The sequence below is a fragment of the Mastomys coucha genome, unplaced genomic scaffold (assembly GCF_008632895.1).
Source record: "Mastomys coucha isolate ucsf_1 unplaced genomic scaffold, UCSF_Mcou_1 pScaffold21, whole genome shotgun sequence".
Lineage (NCBI taxonomy): Eukaryota > Metazoa > Chordata > Mammalia > Rodentia > Muridae > Mastomys > Mastomys coucha.
In genome coordinates this window covers 53950393-53963425 of record NW_022196904.1, presented here as the reverse complement: position 1 = coordinate 53963425, position 13033 = coordinate 53950393, and the positions used below count along the sequence as shown (strand labels likewise).

At 49.8% G+C, this 13033-nt stretch overlaps 1 protein-coding gene across 5 annotated transcripts in view; it reads right to left on the bottom strand.

Annotated features, from left to right (window-relative positions):
* Otud7a (OTU deubiquitinase 7A) overlaps positions 1-13033 on the bottom strand; it is a 289376-nt gene that overhangs the window by 13067 nt on the left and 263276 nt on the right. For all 5 annotated transcript variants that reach the window (XR_004123087.1, XM_031386860.1, XM_031386864.1 and 2 more), the window contains exons 8-11: positions 12310-12437; positions 11590-11705; positions 7673-7800; positions 5518-5667 (exon numbers count right to left, since the gene is read on the bottom strand). Coding sequence is in view for 4 of the 5 variants with exons in the window: in XM_031386860.1 (XP_031242720.1) it covers positions 5518-5667; positions 7673-7800; positions 11590-11705; positions 12310-12437 (522 nt within the window). In the remaining variant the exon portion in view is untranslated. The remainder of the gene's footprint in view (positions 1-5517; positions 5668-7672; positions 7801-11589; positions 11706-12309; positions 12438-13033) is intronic.

Here is a 13033-nt window from a genome sequence, read left to right as displayed (position 1 = left end):
ATCCGAACTCAGGACCTTCGGAAGAGCAGTCAGTGCTCTTACCTGCTGAGCCATCTCACCAGCCCCAAGATGAAGTTCTTAATGAGTGGACATAGCCATGTCAAGGACCGATGCCCCAGACCCATGGGAAATTAGCAAAATCCCATTTTGCCAGGCACAGAATGGCAACACCTTCCTCTGGCCCAAGTACGGCTCTTTACAAATGATTGGTCAGTGTGTTAAATGCACTGGAAGTTAAAGCATGTGGTCAGGGCTGGAGGCATGGCTCAGTGGTAGAACACTAACTAGGCCCTGGGTTTGGTTCCAGCATTGTGTTTAAAAAAAAAAAAACAAAAAACCTAATTTATTGGCCTGGGGAATACTCAAGCACAGATTACTGTTTATTTTTACTTGGGGTTGTACATCAAATGTAGCTGACAAGCTGCTTACACAGTTTGTGGCTCCCTGAAATCTGGATGCCTCATTTTTATAAATGTGCTGTGTCTGAGAGAGACAAAGTTGCTGGCTGCTCTTGGTGAAGTTCTTTGTGTTGACTTACTGTTGCAATCAACAAATCGTAAACTTGACCATCCACAGGCCTCCTCCCAGAGTCTGAAGCTGCCTGGGGCTAACCTTATCTCCTCTTCCAGTGTCTGACCTGATGCCCCCTAGAAGGACATCAGGACACTCCCACTCCAGGGTTTCTTGCCTTTGGTGAGCCCAGCTGTTTGCATTCAGGAGGAATATCTCAGCCATCACCTCACACACTCCTCTACCTCTGTGAAGTAACGCGGGCCTTGCTCCCCTCTCTAACACTGAAGACTCCTGCATCACCAGGTCAAAATGCTGTGGGAATCCATGAACGTGCTGACCCGGGACACCACTTCCTAAGGTCCCTCTCTAGCACTTGCATACTACCCAATCACTGGGCAGCTGCTTTTGGGGGCCAAGGGTCCTCCTTTAGAAGGCATGGCATCCACTCTACTCATTGGCCACTCCAATGCCATGCCACTGTGGCCATTCCCTGGAGACGGGCTCTTCTTCCTCATGTTCCTCCTCTGTAAAGTGGGGATGGAAGATGATGAAGGCTAAGAAATCACCTCTGGTGAGAACTAAGAACATCACCTGTGCATGGAAAGTATATGATGTGAGATCACCCAGAGCCTGTGGACCCATTCCTGCTGTTGTAGCACAGCTACAACACCCTCTGCACCTAGTGCAGTAATACAGGGTGAGGCTGCACTTGTCTTCGTGGACGCTCTGCCTGGAATTAGTTGGTATTTTGGGAATCTTGCCATCAACTGCAGTTAAAGATTCGAGAGCATCACTCAGGACACATGTAATCCCCCCACCTGTAATGGATACACTCTGATACGTGGGTGCCATATAGGATCTGAGCACCCACAGACTGCAGTGCACATTAGCCTATCACAGATCAGTGCTGTTTGGATACCTAGCCTGTGTTGGTTGGCTTTTTGTCAACTTGTCACAAGCGAGGGTCATCTAGGAGGAAATTTCTCAGTTGAGAAAATGCCCCATTAGATTGGCTTGTGGGACATCATCTTGGTTACTAATTGATGTGGGAGGGCTGGAGGATGCAGTGCACAGACCATGCTACCCTGGCAGGTGTTCCTGGTTGGTGTATGAAAGCAGGCTGAGAAGGAAAGCCATGGAGAGCAAGCCAGGAAGCAGCGCTCCTCCATGGTCTCTGTTTCAGTTTCTGCCTCCAGGTTCCTGCTTTGGGTTCTGCTGGGACTTCTCTCAATGACGAACTGTTACCATGTTGTGTAGGTCAAAACAAAACAAGCAAGCAAGCAAAACACACACACACACACACACACACACACACACACACACACACACACAAACACACATACCCAAAACCAAACAAAAAACCAACCAACCAAACAACAGTAAAACGAAACAAACCCCCAAACAAACAAAAACATCCCTTTCCTCTACCGTTTGGTTTTGGTATCTTCACAGCAATAGGAAACAAAGTAGGAGGGAAATTGGTACTAGGACCATGGGTACCACACTGGCACCCACAGACAGCAGCTGCAAACCCCTGACATCCACTCGTCTGGCTGAAAGCTTAGCGGACAGCTGTAGTGTTTCCAGACTTGAGCTGTTGGTGAAGATCCAGTTTCTGTAGCTGGACCTCTCCCTGGATGAACAGACACTCCAAGCGAGAGGTGAGATCCCCAGTGGAACTGGTCTGGAAACACAGACAGTTCCTTTTTCCTCCACCATCCCTGTCTCTCAGGCTGCTCCATAACCAGGAAATGCCATGCGAGGAGCTCAGCCTAGTGGGGGCAATACGCCAGCACAAGTCCTTGAGGAAGGGCAGGGCACATGGGCCTGTTCTGCTAGGTCATCAGCACTCGACAGAAGCCTATTACCTTTGTCCATGCTAGTTTGTTTCTGGGTACCCTCTCCATCCCCCAATCATCGTGTCTGACTGCCAAGGCCAAGGCCAGTTCCAATCACTCTTTAACTACCTGCCCTTACCATTGTACTAATAGTACAATGTACTGAACGCTTAACGTGTCTTCCTTGAATCATGGCCTGCTGGGGTTCCTTTCCTTAGAAAAAGAGAGAAGTCTATGGAGGGATCTGGACTTGGAGTCTGTGGGATCAGTCTATGGAGATCTGGTGTGTGTTCATGAAACTGACTCTTGTCCCTGCATCACAAGATATAGGACCCCGGGCTAATGTGAGGAGCAGGGGACAGAGGCCCTTCTCCCAGCTCTCTACAGCTCAGCAGCTGCTGCCCAGGTCAGGGTACAGGTGGCACAGGGGACTGACCAGTGAAGCAGGAACTCCTTTATCTGAAAGCTTCTGCGGTGTCATTATAGCCGAGCATGGTTTAAAATATTACATAGAAAATTCCAGAAATAAACAAACAGTTTACAAGTTGAAATTGTGCATTGTTCTGAGTTGTGGGAAGAAACTTCCCACCTCTCGTGCACGTAAACCACCCCTTTGTGCATCGAGACCACACAGTAGATACTGTCTTTAGCTGTCTGCTGGCAGTAGCCACCTGGGCTGTCGGCCTGACTGCTTGTACATGTCTCCCCTTATCCAGGGCTCCAACGTACAAAGCCGCAATGATGGAATTGAGACCAGCAAGGAGAGCTAGGAAGTCCTTCCTTGAGGGAGAAAGGGGGACATTTTCAACATTACGAGGAAATAAACTGGTATGCCTGCTACTAAGGTCCAGAGCCACAGTGCATCTATGCGTGAAGGAAGGGAGATATCTGCCAATTTTGCTGAGGTACCGGAAGCTGCCAAAGTCCAACCCACAGGACAGGTGAGCGCCTACAGTGGGGAAGGCCACACATAGGGGCAATGTAGTCAGGCTTTGGGCCACTGATGGGCTTCTCTGCAGTGTTTCCCTTGGGTGATGGCAGAGCATCTATTGGTAAAGGCTTACCCTCTGTAGAGACTGCATCCTCTCTAGGGCTCTAACCTGGCCTCTGAGGACTGGTAGGGGGCACACAGTGGCCTTGAAGGCAGGGCCCCATGGGGACTCTGGGAGGACCCAGAGAGCCACAGAAGCCAAGAGTTATCTGCACTGTGTTCTGGGGGCAGAACCCAGCCTTTGGAAAAAGTTTGTCCCCCAAGGTGAAACACCCCCATTCTGCATTTAGAGGGATACAGGAACAGAGACAGCTTTACAGTCACCATAAAGGCATTTGTAGGGACCCAAGACCATGACCTTGAGGGATGCTGACCTCAGGGACTCTTGCTGACAAGGGGGCCTAGACCTGGCCCAAGCCACATCCTGAAGGAGGCTTCTTTTGCCTTGCAAGGGCTACGGGATGAAGGGTAGCTGGCAGCCTTTGTGTGCATATGGTTTCAGCAACTTGGAAAGCTGAAGCAGGGGGAGTCACTTGAGTCCAGGGGTTTAGAGGTCACCCTGGACAACAGAGGAAGTCCTCATCTCAGACCATACCAAAACTGAAGCAGAATAAAACCCTAGGAAAGGAGGCAGGTACCCCTGAAAACAGAGAGACAAGGGAAAAGCAGTGTTCCTCCCGGGCTCTCATGACGGAGTCTCTCTCTTGGTCAGTGGCAGTGAGTGAGTGATGAGCAGTTTGTTACACTGGCTGCCTGGACCCATTTGTGGCTACACTGGCATGTAAGCTGGGGTTTGATTTGGTTTCTGGGGAGGAGGCAGGGGCTCTTTCAACTTCCTGAATTCAGATTCCATATCATAGACCTTCTGACTCCCTGACTGACCATCAGGCAGGAAACAGATGTGGAAGGGTATGCAATAGAGCTGGAGGAGGTAGGGCCACGGACTTGTGTCTGTGTCCCACTTTGCCAGCTGCCCAGAGGAAGGGGCAGGACATAGAGACTCTGATCTACTCAGTGTAAAGGGTCAGGGTGGACACCTTGAGCTTCCTGCTTGTGGAAGCCCTGAACCAACCACTCGGAAAGGGCAAGAACCCTAAAACACATGCAGTCTCCTTGACCTTCAGTCTCCTGTGGGGAAATCTCAGTCTGTACTGAAATGAAGAGTGGCAAGAATAAAGCCTTGTCCTTCCCTCTCAGACACTCACACATCCTTCATAGCTAAAAGACCAAGTCCTCTTTGCCAGCAGTGACACCACACTGAACATAAATGCACCCCACTGTGTTTTACTGATAGCTGCAAGTGTGCACTGTGCAGCAGGTGGCACTGGTCTGGTCAGCACAGCAGTGCTGAAATGGCTGTTTGCCGGAACCTGGCTATAATGATCTAAAAGGTAGTGTTGACTTTTTTGGTTCAAAAGCTGACTATAGCAGGAGTAGGGATGAACAGCGCTAGTAAATTAAAGTCAGAGGCCAGCAGGTTACACATACTTTGCTACTCCATTGCAAAGCAGCCATAGGAAAATGTCAGGGAATGAGTTTGGCTATGTTCCAATAAAACTATTTGCAAGCTAAGTGCTTGGCCACAGCATGCACAAATTCTGAAGGGAATTTGTTCCCATCTAAGGCAGATTGCATCTATATAAAAACTCATACAGAGCATTAGCGATAATTAGTTTTAGAGTTAAAAATCCCTCTAAGGACACAGACAGCATGCATTTGAAAAAGGCTAGAAGCAAGGATTTTGAACATTGTCAACATAAAGAAGTGATAAATTTTGGAGGAGATAGGTATGTTTCTCCCAATCAGAGTACTGCAGAGCATGTACACTGAAATACAACACTGTACACTTGATTTTAGTGTCAGTTAAAGTTAATTAAAATATTATAATTTTATAATTAAAATTTATATATGCTGGTGACAGAAACCAACAGCCAAGTATAGGCAGTATCATCACTCATTTCCAAAGTGACTGGGGTGGATCATTACCTCTAACACATTCTGCACAGCTATGCAGAAACCACGGCTGATCCCTGAAGTGCATGGGCTCTAGGCAGTTGTATACATACACACACACACACACACACACACACACACACACACACACACACACACCACATCTCCCGTGACCCCTGCTCCCACATCACCTTACCCCACTGTCTCAGGAGCCAGACAAACCTTGTTCTCTCTGTTGGTCTCTCTGTTCCATGGACACTAGGGCTGAGAAGTGCGCTTGGTCATAGGCCAGAACCAGGGGTGAGCAGTGGCACCTGTTGGGAGGCACCTCCAAGGGCAGGTAGATCCCTCCAAACGGGATGGGCGCAAATGCTATGGACACAGACATGGGGAGAGGATGGCAGGGGAGAGTGGGGCAGGGAGTGCAGAGAAAGGGAGGGGAAGGTTGGTGGCAGGGAGAGGGGATGGGGATGGGGGGGTGAAGCAGAATTAGTGCTCAAGGCTAGGACTGGAAGTTTCCATAGTGATCTGTCTGGATAGCCTGCTCCTGAGAGCCATACCACAGTCAAAGAGTGGCAGGGTTAGAGCTAAGACCATGCCCAGGAGGGTTGGTGATATTCCCCCACTAGCTTGTCTAGAAGTCCATGCTGTCCTTTCTCTTCCAGTGTCAATGAAATGTCCCTACACCAGGCAGGACCTGTATCTCCTGAGTGTGTCTGGTGAGTATTTTGGAAACAAGCTCTATGGAACAGTGAGGGTCACGGCAGAGAGCACTGGTATTGAGCTGTAGGTCAGGCTAACACGAGCAGTGAGACTGCATCTTTGTGTGACTGGAGACCATCTTGTTCGTTTTCTTATGAGAAATGAGGGAAGAGGAGCCTGAAAACCACTTCTGTGAACAGCTGCCCGAAGCAGTAGCTGTTTCTTTTGTTTTCTTTTGTTTTGTTTTTTCTTCATTGAAACGGGATCTCACGTAGTCCCCAACTCATTATGTGGCAGAGGATGGCCTTGAACTTGCAGTTCTCTTGATTTGGCCTCCCTGAATGCTGGGATTGCAGGTATGTACCACCATGCCCACTTTGTGTAGTGCTGGGATGGGAACAGGGCTTCCTGCATGCTAGGCAAGCAGTCTACGCAAGGAGCCACACCCCAAGCTTAGCAGCTGGGTTTCTAATATGAAGAATATTGCCTTTGGCCTCAGAGTGGGGACTGCACGTTCCTTGTCGCAGGACACAGAGGCTTTTAGAATGTTCTCTGAGGACCTCTTAGTTTTCCTGCCTCCTTCACTCTGTCTGTACTGCAGGGGATGATTCTGCCCATACAAGGATCCTGCTTTGAGAGTCTTTTAAGGAAAAGGAGGCAAGGACGGGTTGCAGAAGGCTGCTGGCTCTGGACCCCAGGGAAGAGAGTGATGCTAGGCAGGATGCATGCTCTGTAGCCTCTGCCCTCATAGAAGCCATGGCCATACTGTTCTTTCTCTGGCATGAAAATGGATACTTTATTGGCAGGACTCTGGGAGACGTATGGGATAAATTAAAACTTCAGTGGAGCTGAGTGAAATGTCACAAGGCCACTTGTTGACAGGAATGCTGTAGTAAAGAGATGTTGTGGACAGTGCCATCTTAAAAGTGACTGACAAGAAGAAATGGCAGCAAGGGGGACTGAACTGTATTGGTACTACTAAGGAGATCAGAACATGAACTCCATTGCAGAGAGTGCTGGGAGTGGGGTCTGCTGAGTGGGAAAGGATCTGGGAACGGCTTTCCTGGTTCTCCATCTTTTCTGACTCTTCAGAGCATGGCCAGCCCTGTGGCACCCCAGGCATTCTTGCTATTTTGACTCTCAGCAGCTTCAGGCTTAAGGATGGCATGTGAGGGTATATGCCGTCTCGGGCTACACCTGTGTGGGGATATTGTCTGGTCATCCTGAGCATCGGTGTACTTATCCATCTGGGGAAGACTGTGAAAGGCTGAGGGAGGGGACATTCAAGGAGAAGTCATTCACAAGCCAGGGTCTCAGTGGACAGACAGCAGCAGCTTGGCTATCCTGATGATTCTTCACCACCCACCAGAACCTCTGCACTTTGCCTTCCTTCCTTTCCTCTCTAACATTCTATCCTGCAGAACCTCTGGAACAGGGCCTGGGGCTTTTGGAGGGGATCTGTGCTGTCTGTGGTGCTTGGCCAGATTTTTCATGGCTGCCTCATGATGTCATGCAGGGCCGGTGGCCTGTAGCAATTGCTGCTGCCCTGGAGGAGGACAAGACGCATGAAATAATGCTATCTTTGTGTATGTCTCAGAGGGACAAGATGATTCCGCCTTTGTGCAGGTAGATGTCACCTGGGCCACCGTTAACTATGGCTCCTTGAGGATCCTACCTTCTCCACCGGAGTCTCTTAACATGGTGTCTGCCACCACCACAATGGGTCTCCGTAGTATGTGGGCTAGGACGAAGACATGGAACTCCTCCAGGCTTTCATATACAGGGTCCTCGGAGTTGTCCACACTAGAGAACACAACAGAGAGATCTTGTCGTGAGACTAGATGGGGTGGGGAACAGAAAAGGCAGGGAAGACTCTTTGTAGGGACTGAGCACCCCCAAACACTGGACCCTACCTACCACGATCTGAGGACCCTTGTAGGAACAGTCCTGGGGAAGAGATCATGCAAAGGCATGAATCTACACTGAATTCTGCACTGGGGGTAGGAGGAGGTTGAATGTACAGGCTTACACTCACACCCTCCCCAGCCTGGGTCCAAGCTCCTGCCTGGCCTCAGGGGTAGAGTAATCATCCAGGCTGTGAGACACTAGGGCAGACAACTGTGACCTAGATGTCCCTTAACAACTGGGCCACCCTCCAAGGGAAGAGAGCAGGAGCTCTTAGAAGACGGAACCTTGTGTAAGTCTCCTACATGCGATGACAGTGTACAGCGGGAGGTAGTGAATTCTTGGCTTTCTGTGCCCTAGGGCTCCAGAAATCAGTCCCTTGAAGACATCAAGGGAACAGGGGTGGCCGTGGTGGATGAGATGGCTGGGAAAGAGCTCTAGGCTGTAAATCCTAAGAAATGCATTTTTGGGGGAGATCCAATGTTGCATGATGTTTTTCTTTTTTCCTTTTCTTTCTTCCTATTTTTTCTTTTTCTTTGGTGGCCGACGAACTTTATAGTAAAAAATGTGGCAGCAGTCAGAAGTCACAAAAACCCACATAGAACCACCTAAAAGTTATTCTCCAGCCTGCCACCTCTTTACTTTGAAAGGGGTCAGAGTGCTCCTTGTTTGCAGAGGCACATCTGACACACCACGACACAGCCATCAAAACGAAGAACTAACATCTGCCCACCAGGTCTGCTCACAGTGGTCCCACCAACACCTTCAGGATCCAGGGTCCAGCTCATGGTCATGAGCTGCTTTCTGCTGAGGGCTCCCTCAGCTTGCAACGCTGCTCTGTGTTTCCACAACTGCGGCACTTCTGAGGCACACCACAGGCCAGGTGTCTTCTGGCTCTTTCTCAGGCCGGGTCTCTCCGTTTCCTGACCATGATGTTAGATGAGGGTCTGGACTTGTCCTCTCAGGTGGTAGGATATGCAGGGTGTCCTCCTACAGTGGTGGGGCCTTGGTCACTGGCTCTTTTTCCAGCCACAACCTTTGGAGCTGCTCAGGCCATCTATGCCATCAACATGTGTTCCACAGGGGAGCCTGGAAACTCTGCATATCTCCATTCCTTCCCAGGCCTGTTCCCAGGCCTGTGGATTTCTGGCTTTCTTGATTAAATGGTTTATAATCCATCTGTGATGTCATGATGCTCAAACACATTGATTTGGCCATTGTTGTTTATTTCAGCTTGGTCTGTGTCCTTATGACTTCTCTTTGGATCACCTCATTGTTTCCTGGCATAAGAAGATGGACCGAATTTACACACACACACACACACACACACACACACACACACACACACACAGCCCTGTCCTCTCTCTGTGCATGTGAATCACCTACCACAGTTGCCACAGGACATGCCAGGTTCACTAATACTTTCAACTCCAGTCTAATCTTAACAAAGTTCATCCTACTGATAACTGTCTACTCTGCAGTGGGAAACTACCTGGAAGGATCTCACCATTCTTAGCATTTGGTCTGCATCCTGGCCTGCATGCAGTCTCCCATCTCTGCTCCAAACCCTGACACTGCCACTCTTAAGTTTCCCTCGTCACCCTGTTTGGCCCTGGCACTTGCTACAGTCTTTGTGTTTACCATTACCCATCTCTTCCCAATGCAGACACCCTACCCTACTTTGTCTGCATCTAATGGCTTGAAGATAGAGTGGGGTTTTCTTTGGAAAGAGAGTGGAAGAATGTTTAAAACATTTATTGCTCTAGACAAATAGCTCTGGCTGGAGAGATGACTTGGTGGATATGGTTCTTGTGCAAGTGCGAGTGTCAGAGTTAGGATCCTTGGAACAGAGGGGGAAAAAAAGCAGGCAGGTATGGTGGCTGCCTGAGGTCCTAGCATTGTGGAACAGAGATGGGATTCTCAGGGACAGCTGACTGTCTAAGACAAACCAAATTGTTAAGGTCCAGGTGCACTGAGAAAACCCACCTCAATAAATAGAGAGGTGGGCAATTGAGGAAGACACCAGGCATTTACTTTGGGCTTCTACATGCAGCCATGTGTCTGGACACATGAGAATGCTCATATATTCACATCTTCCCCCAAACAAATCATACAGGTCTCTACATCTAAAGATTCAACTGAGATGAAAACATGAAAAGACTTGTATGCAGTTTTTCTTATTCCCTAAAAATATAATACACTACACTAGACTTTTTTTTCTTCAGAAGTGCCTAGTTTCAGGTAATTTGTTATAGCAATGGAAAACAGACTATCATGTGTATTGTTATTACTCGTTTCCTCCCCGTGTGCTTCATCAGAAGAGATTTGGTCCTCCGGCATCTGTCTGACATTTATCTTTTCCTTGTCAGGTGTGGGAAATCCAACAGTGAAGGAGACACTGGACTGGAAGGACCACCCAGGATTGGAGGGCATGGAACAGATAAGAGCTAAGGCCTCAGGAAAGGAGTCTTCAGATGTTCAAATATGCATGCCTGGACTACTGGTGCTGACTGCTGATCTCACTACAAGAAAGCAACAAACAGTCCTTGGAATTGTGGGTCTCTGCACTGAAGGTTGTAATGTAGGAACACAGTTCTAGGTGGTGCTACTGTGGGCTCTGCTGGAACTTGTCCTCCAGTTGGAACCTCAAGAGGGTTAGGCCAGTAGGTGCCAGGCCCACTGTGGTGGGGAGTGGGAGCACAGAGGGTGCCTCAGAAGATGGAGCTGGCCAGATGAGGCTGGCCAGGAGACATGCATGTCTGTGTTCTTGGTGTCAGTATTCATTCTTCTTGCTGTGGCAGAGACCTTTTCTGGGGTGATACCTTTCCTTCAAGGCAGACGAGCAAAAAAATTCAAAGCATGCACCTTTTGAAATGTCATGGCCCAATGGTCCACAGTGCCCCTGTTGGCCTGGCCTGCTCTTCATTCCCACAGTGGGATACTGGAGCTGACCTGCGTGATCAGCTATCCCTGAGTGCGTGCACAAGGCCTTTGTGCTAGGGGCACACGTACTATCCATGGAATCCATTTGGGAGGCACTGGGGTGATTTGGTGATCTCTTGCCTTCCGTGTGACTTGAAACCACAAACTAAAAAGATTAAGGAAAAAACTCTACAAACAGCAGCTGGTGTGTTCATACCCTGAAAGGCAATGACAGCTGTGGTAACAACCACTGCCTCTGGCCACCTCCAGGCCTGGCTGTGTCCCGAGTCCTTTGCGTACTACTGTTTGCTTTGTATGATGAGCCTGAGGGGGACAGACTGGGCAGCTCTCTCTCTCTCTCTCTCTCTCTCTCTCTCTCTCTCTCTCTCTCTCTCTCTCTTTCTCTTTTTGTTGGTTTTTCGAGACAGGGTTTCTCTGTGTAGCCCTGGCTGTCCTGGAACTCACTCTGTAGACCAGGCTGGCCTCGAACTCAGAAATCCGCCTGTCTCTGCCTCCCAAGTGCTGGGATTAAAGGCGTGCGCCACTACCGCCTGGCTCTGGGCAGCTCTCATGAGATCATGAGTAGGGAGCCTGGGTACATGTGTCCAGCCTACCCTCCCCCCATGTAGCCTCATTTGCAATGAACATTCCCTGTCTTCTACTACCTGGCTAGCATGCAGGGTCACTTCCCCTTCTCCCAAGCTCTTTGAGGCCCTGGGTGGCCAGGGGCTCTGGAAGGCCCATTGAGAGCAGGGTAGCACTCACCCACCACCCGTGCCGCTCCCGTTCTTGCTGAAGTGTGTGCGAGGCTCGCTGGAGGCCAGTTTTAGCAGCTCTGTCCACTCTCGCTCCCATTCCTCCTCAGTGTACACCAGCCCTGACTGGCGCAAAGGGAAGCTGGTTCAGGAGGCAGCCTCTGTCACCTGCCCTCACCTCCTCCTCCCACAGAGGCAGCAGTACCAAGCCACCCAGGTTGGCCTAAGCCCCGTTAGGACCCAGACTGGACATATCTGTGAGTGTCCCCTGATAGTCACCTGTATGTATTTTCAGAAATTCCAGCCCCTGATTTCAGAGCTGGAGAGTCCTCCAATCATCAAGGTCATTCCTGGGTGTGTGTGAGAATGAGGCTGACGGATGAACAGTTTAAAGGGCCATCACACCATTTTACCCCAAGTGTAGGCAGATTCTTTTCCTAGTGGAGGCAAGTGCTAATGTCACCAAGGCTTGGGGCTGCTGAGATTTCCTCTGGATTGAGGGTGTCAAGAGCTCCACAGAACAGTACATGACTATATAGTTCATTATTCACGCTGGGGCACTGCGAAGTGGAGGAAGGCAGTTTTCCTAACCACAGGAGCACGGGAGGTGTGAGTGGGCATGTGTTGCTGTCCACCTGGGCTGGGCTGTTGTAAAGGCTCCCCTGGACTGTAGCACAGCCCGAGGCTGCACCTGATGTGGATCCTGCCTCCAGCAGAGGTGGGTACCAACCTCCTTGTTCTGCTGTGTCTGCTGCCACCTCCATCTCCGCTTCAGGGCTTCCCGCTCAGCACCTGTCCTCATCATGGTGTAGAGAGCTTTCCGCAAAACCAGGTCCCGGTCATGAAAGCCCCACATTCCTGTAGCCGGGAGGCCATGAGGGGCAGGAGGAAGGGACACGAGGAAGAGATGAGCCAGATGAGACTCAAAGGGCCATAGCTGAACAGGCCGACCTCTCACATGGGCACAGAGGAAGGAACTAACATATCAGGAAGCTGTTTAGTCTTACCATGGACTTGGAGCTGTCCCCCACCCCATGCTGTTATGGAGGTTTCCCATCAGCTTAGATATATGAATGAAGTAGCATTTCCTGTCCTAACAGAACAATAGCAGCTAAAGGTTGAGTGCTACCTAAGGTCCACCATTGTGAACATTTGTCTCGTGTTTGGGTGAAAGCACCTCTTGGGGACAAGTTGGTGACATATCCTCCTGGAGGGCCCCACATCTGGATGGCAAATAGTAAGTAACCTGGCTTCTCTAAGGTCTACTAGAGATGATGTGTGAAGTCCTAGCATAGGACATCTTGGCTCTCTAAGGTCCTCTTAGATTGCCCCAGGCTACCCCCTCTACCTGCTGTCCCAGAAGTTCTTGCTCAAGGCCTCCTAGCATGACAGGTATTCACCCCAAACTGTTCTGTCTCATCACCAACCCAGCCAGACCAGAAGGGCCAAGATGT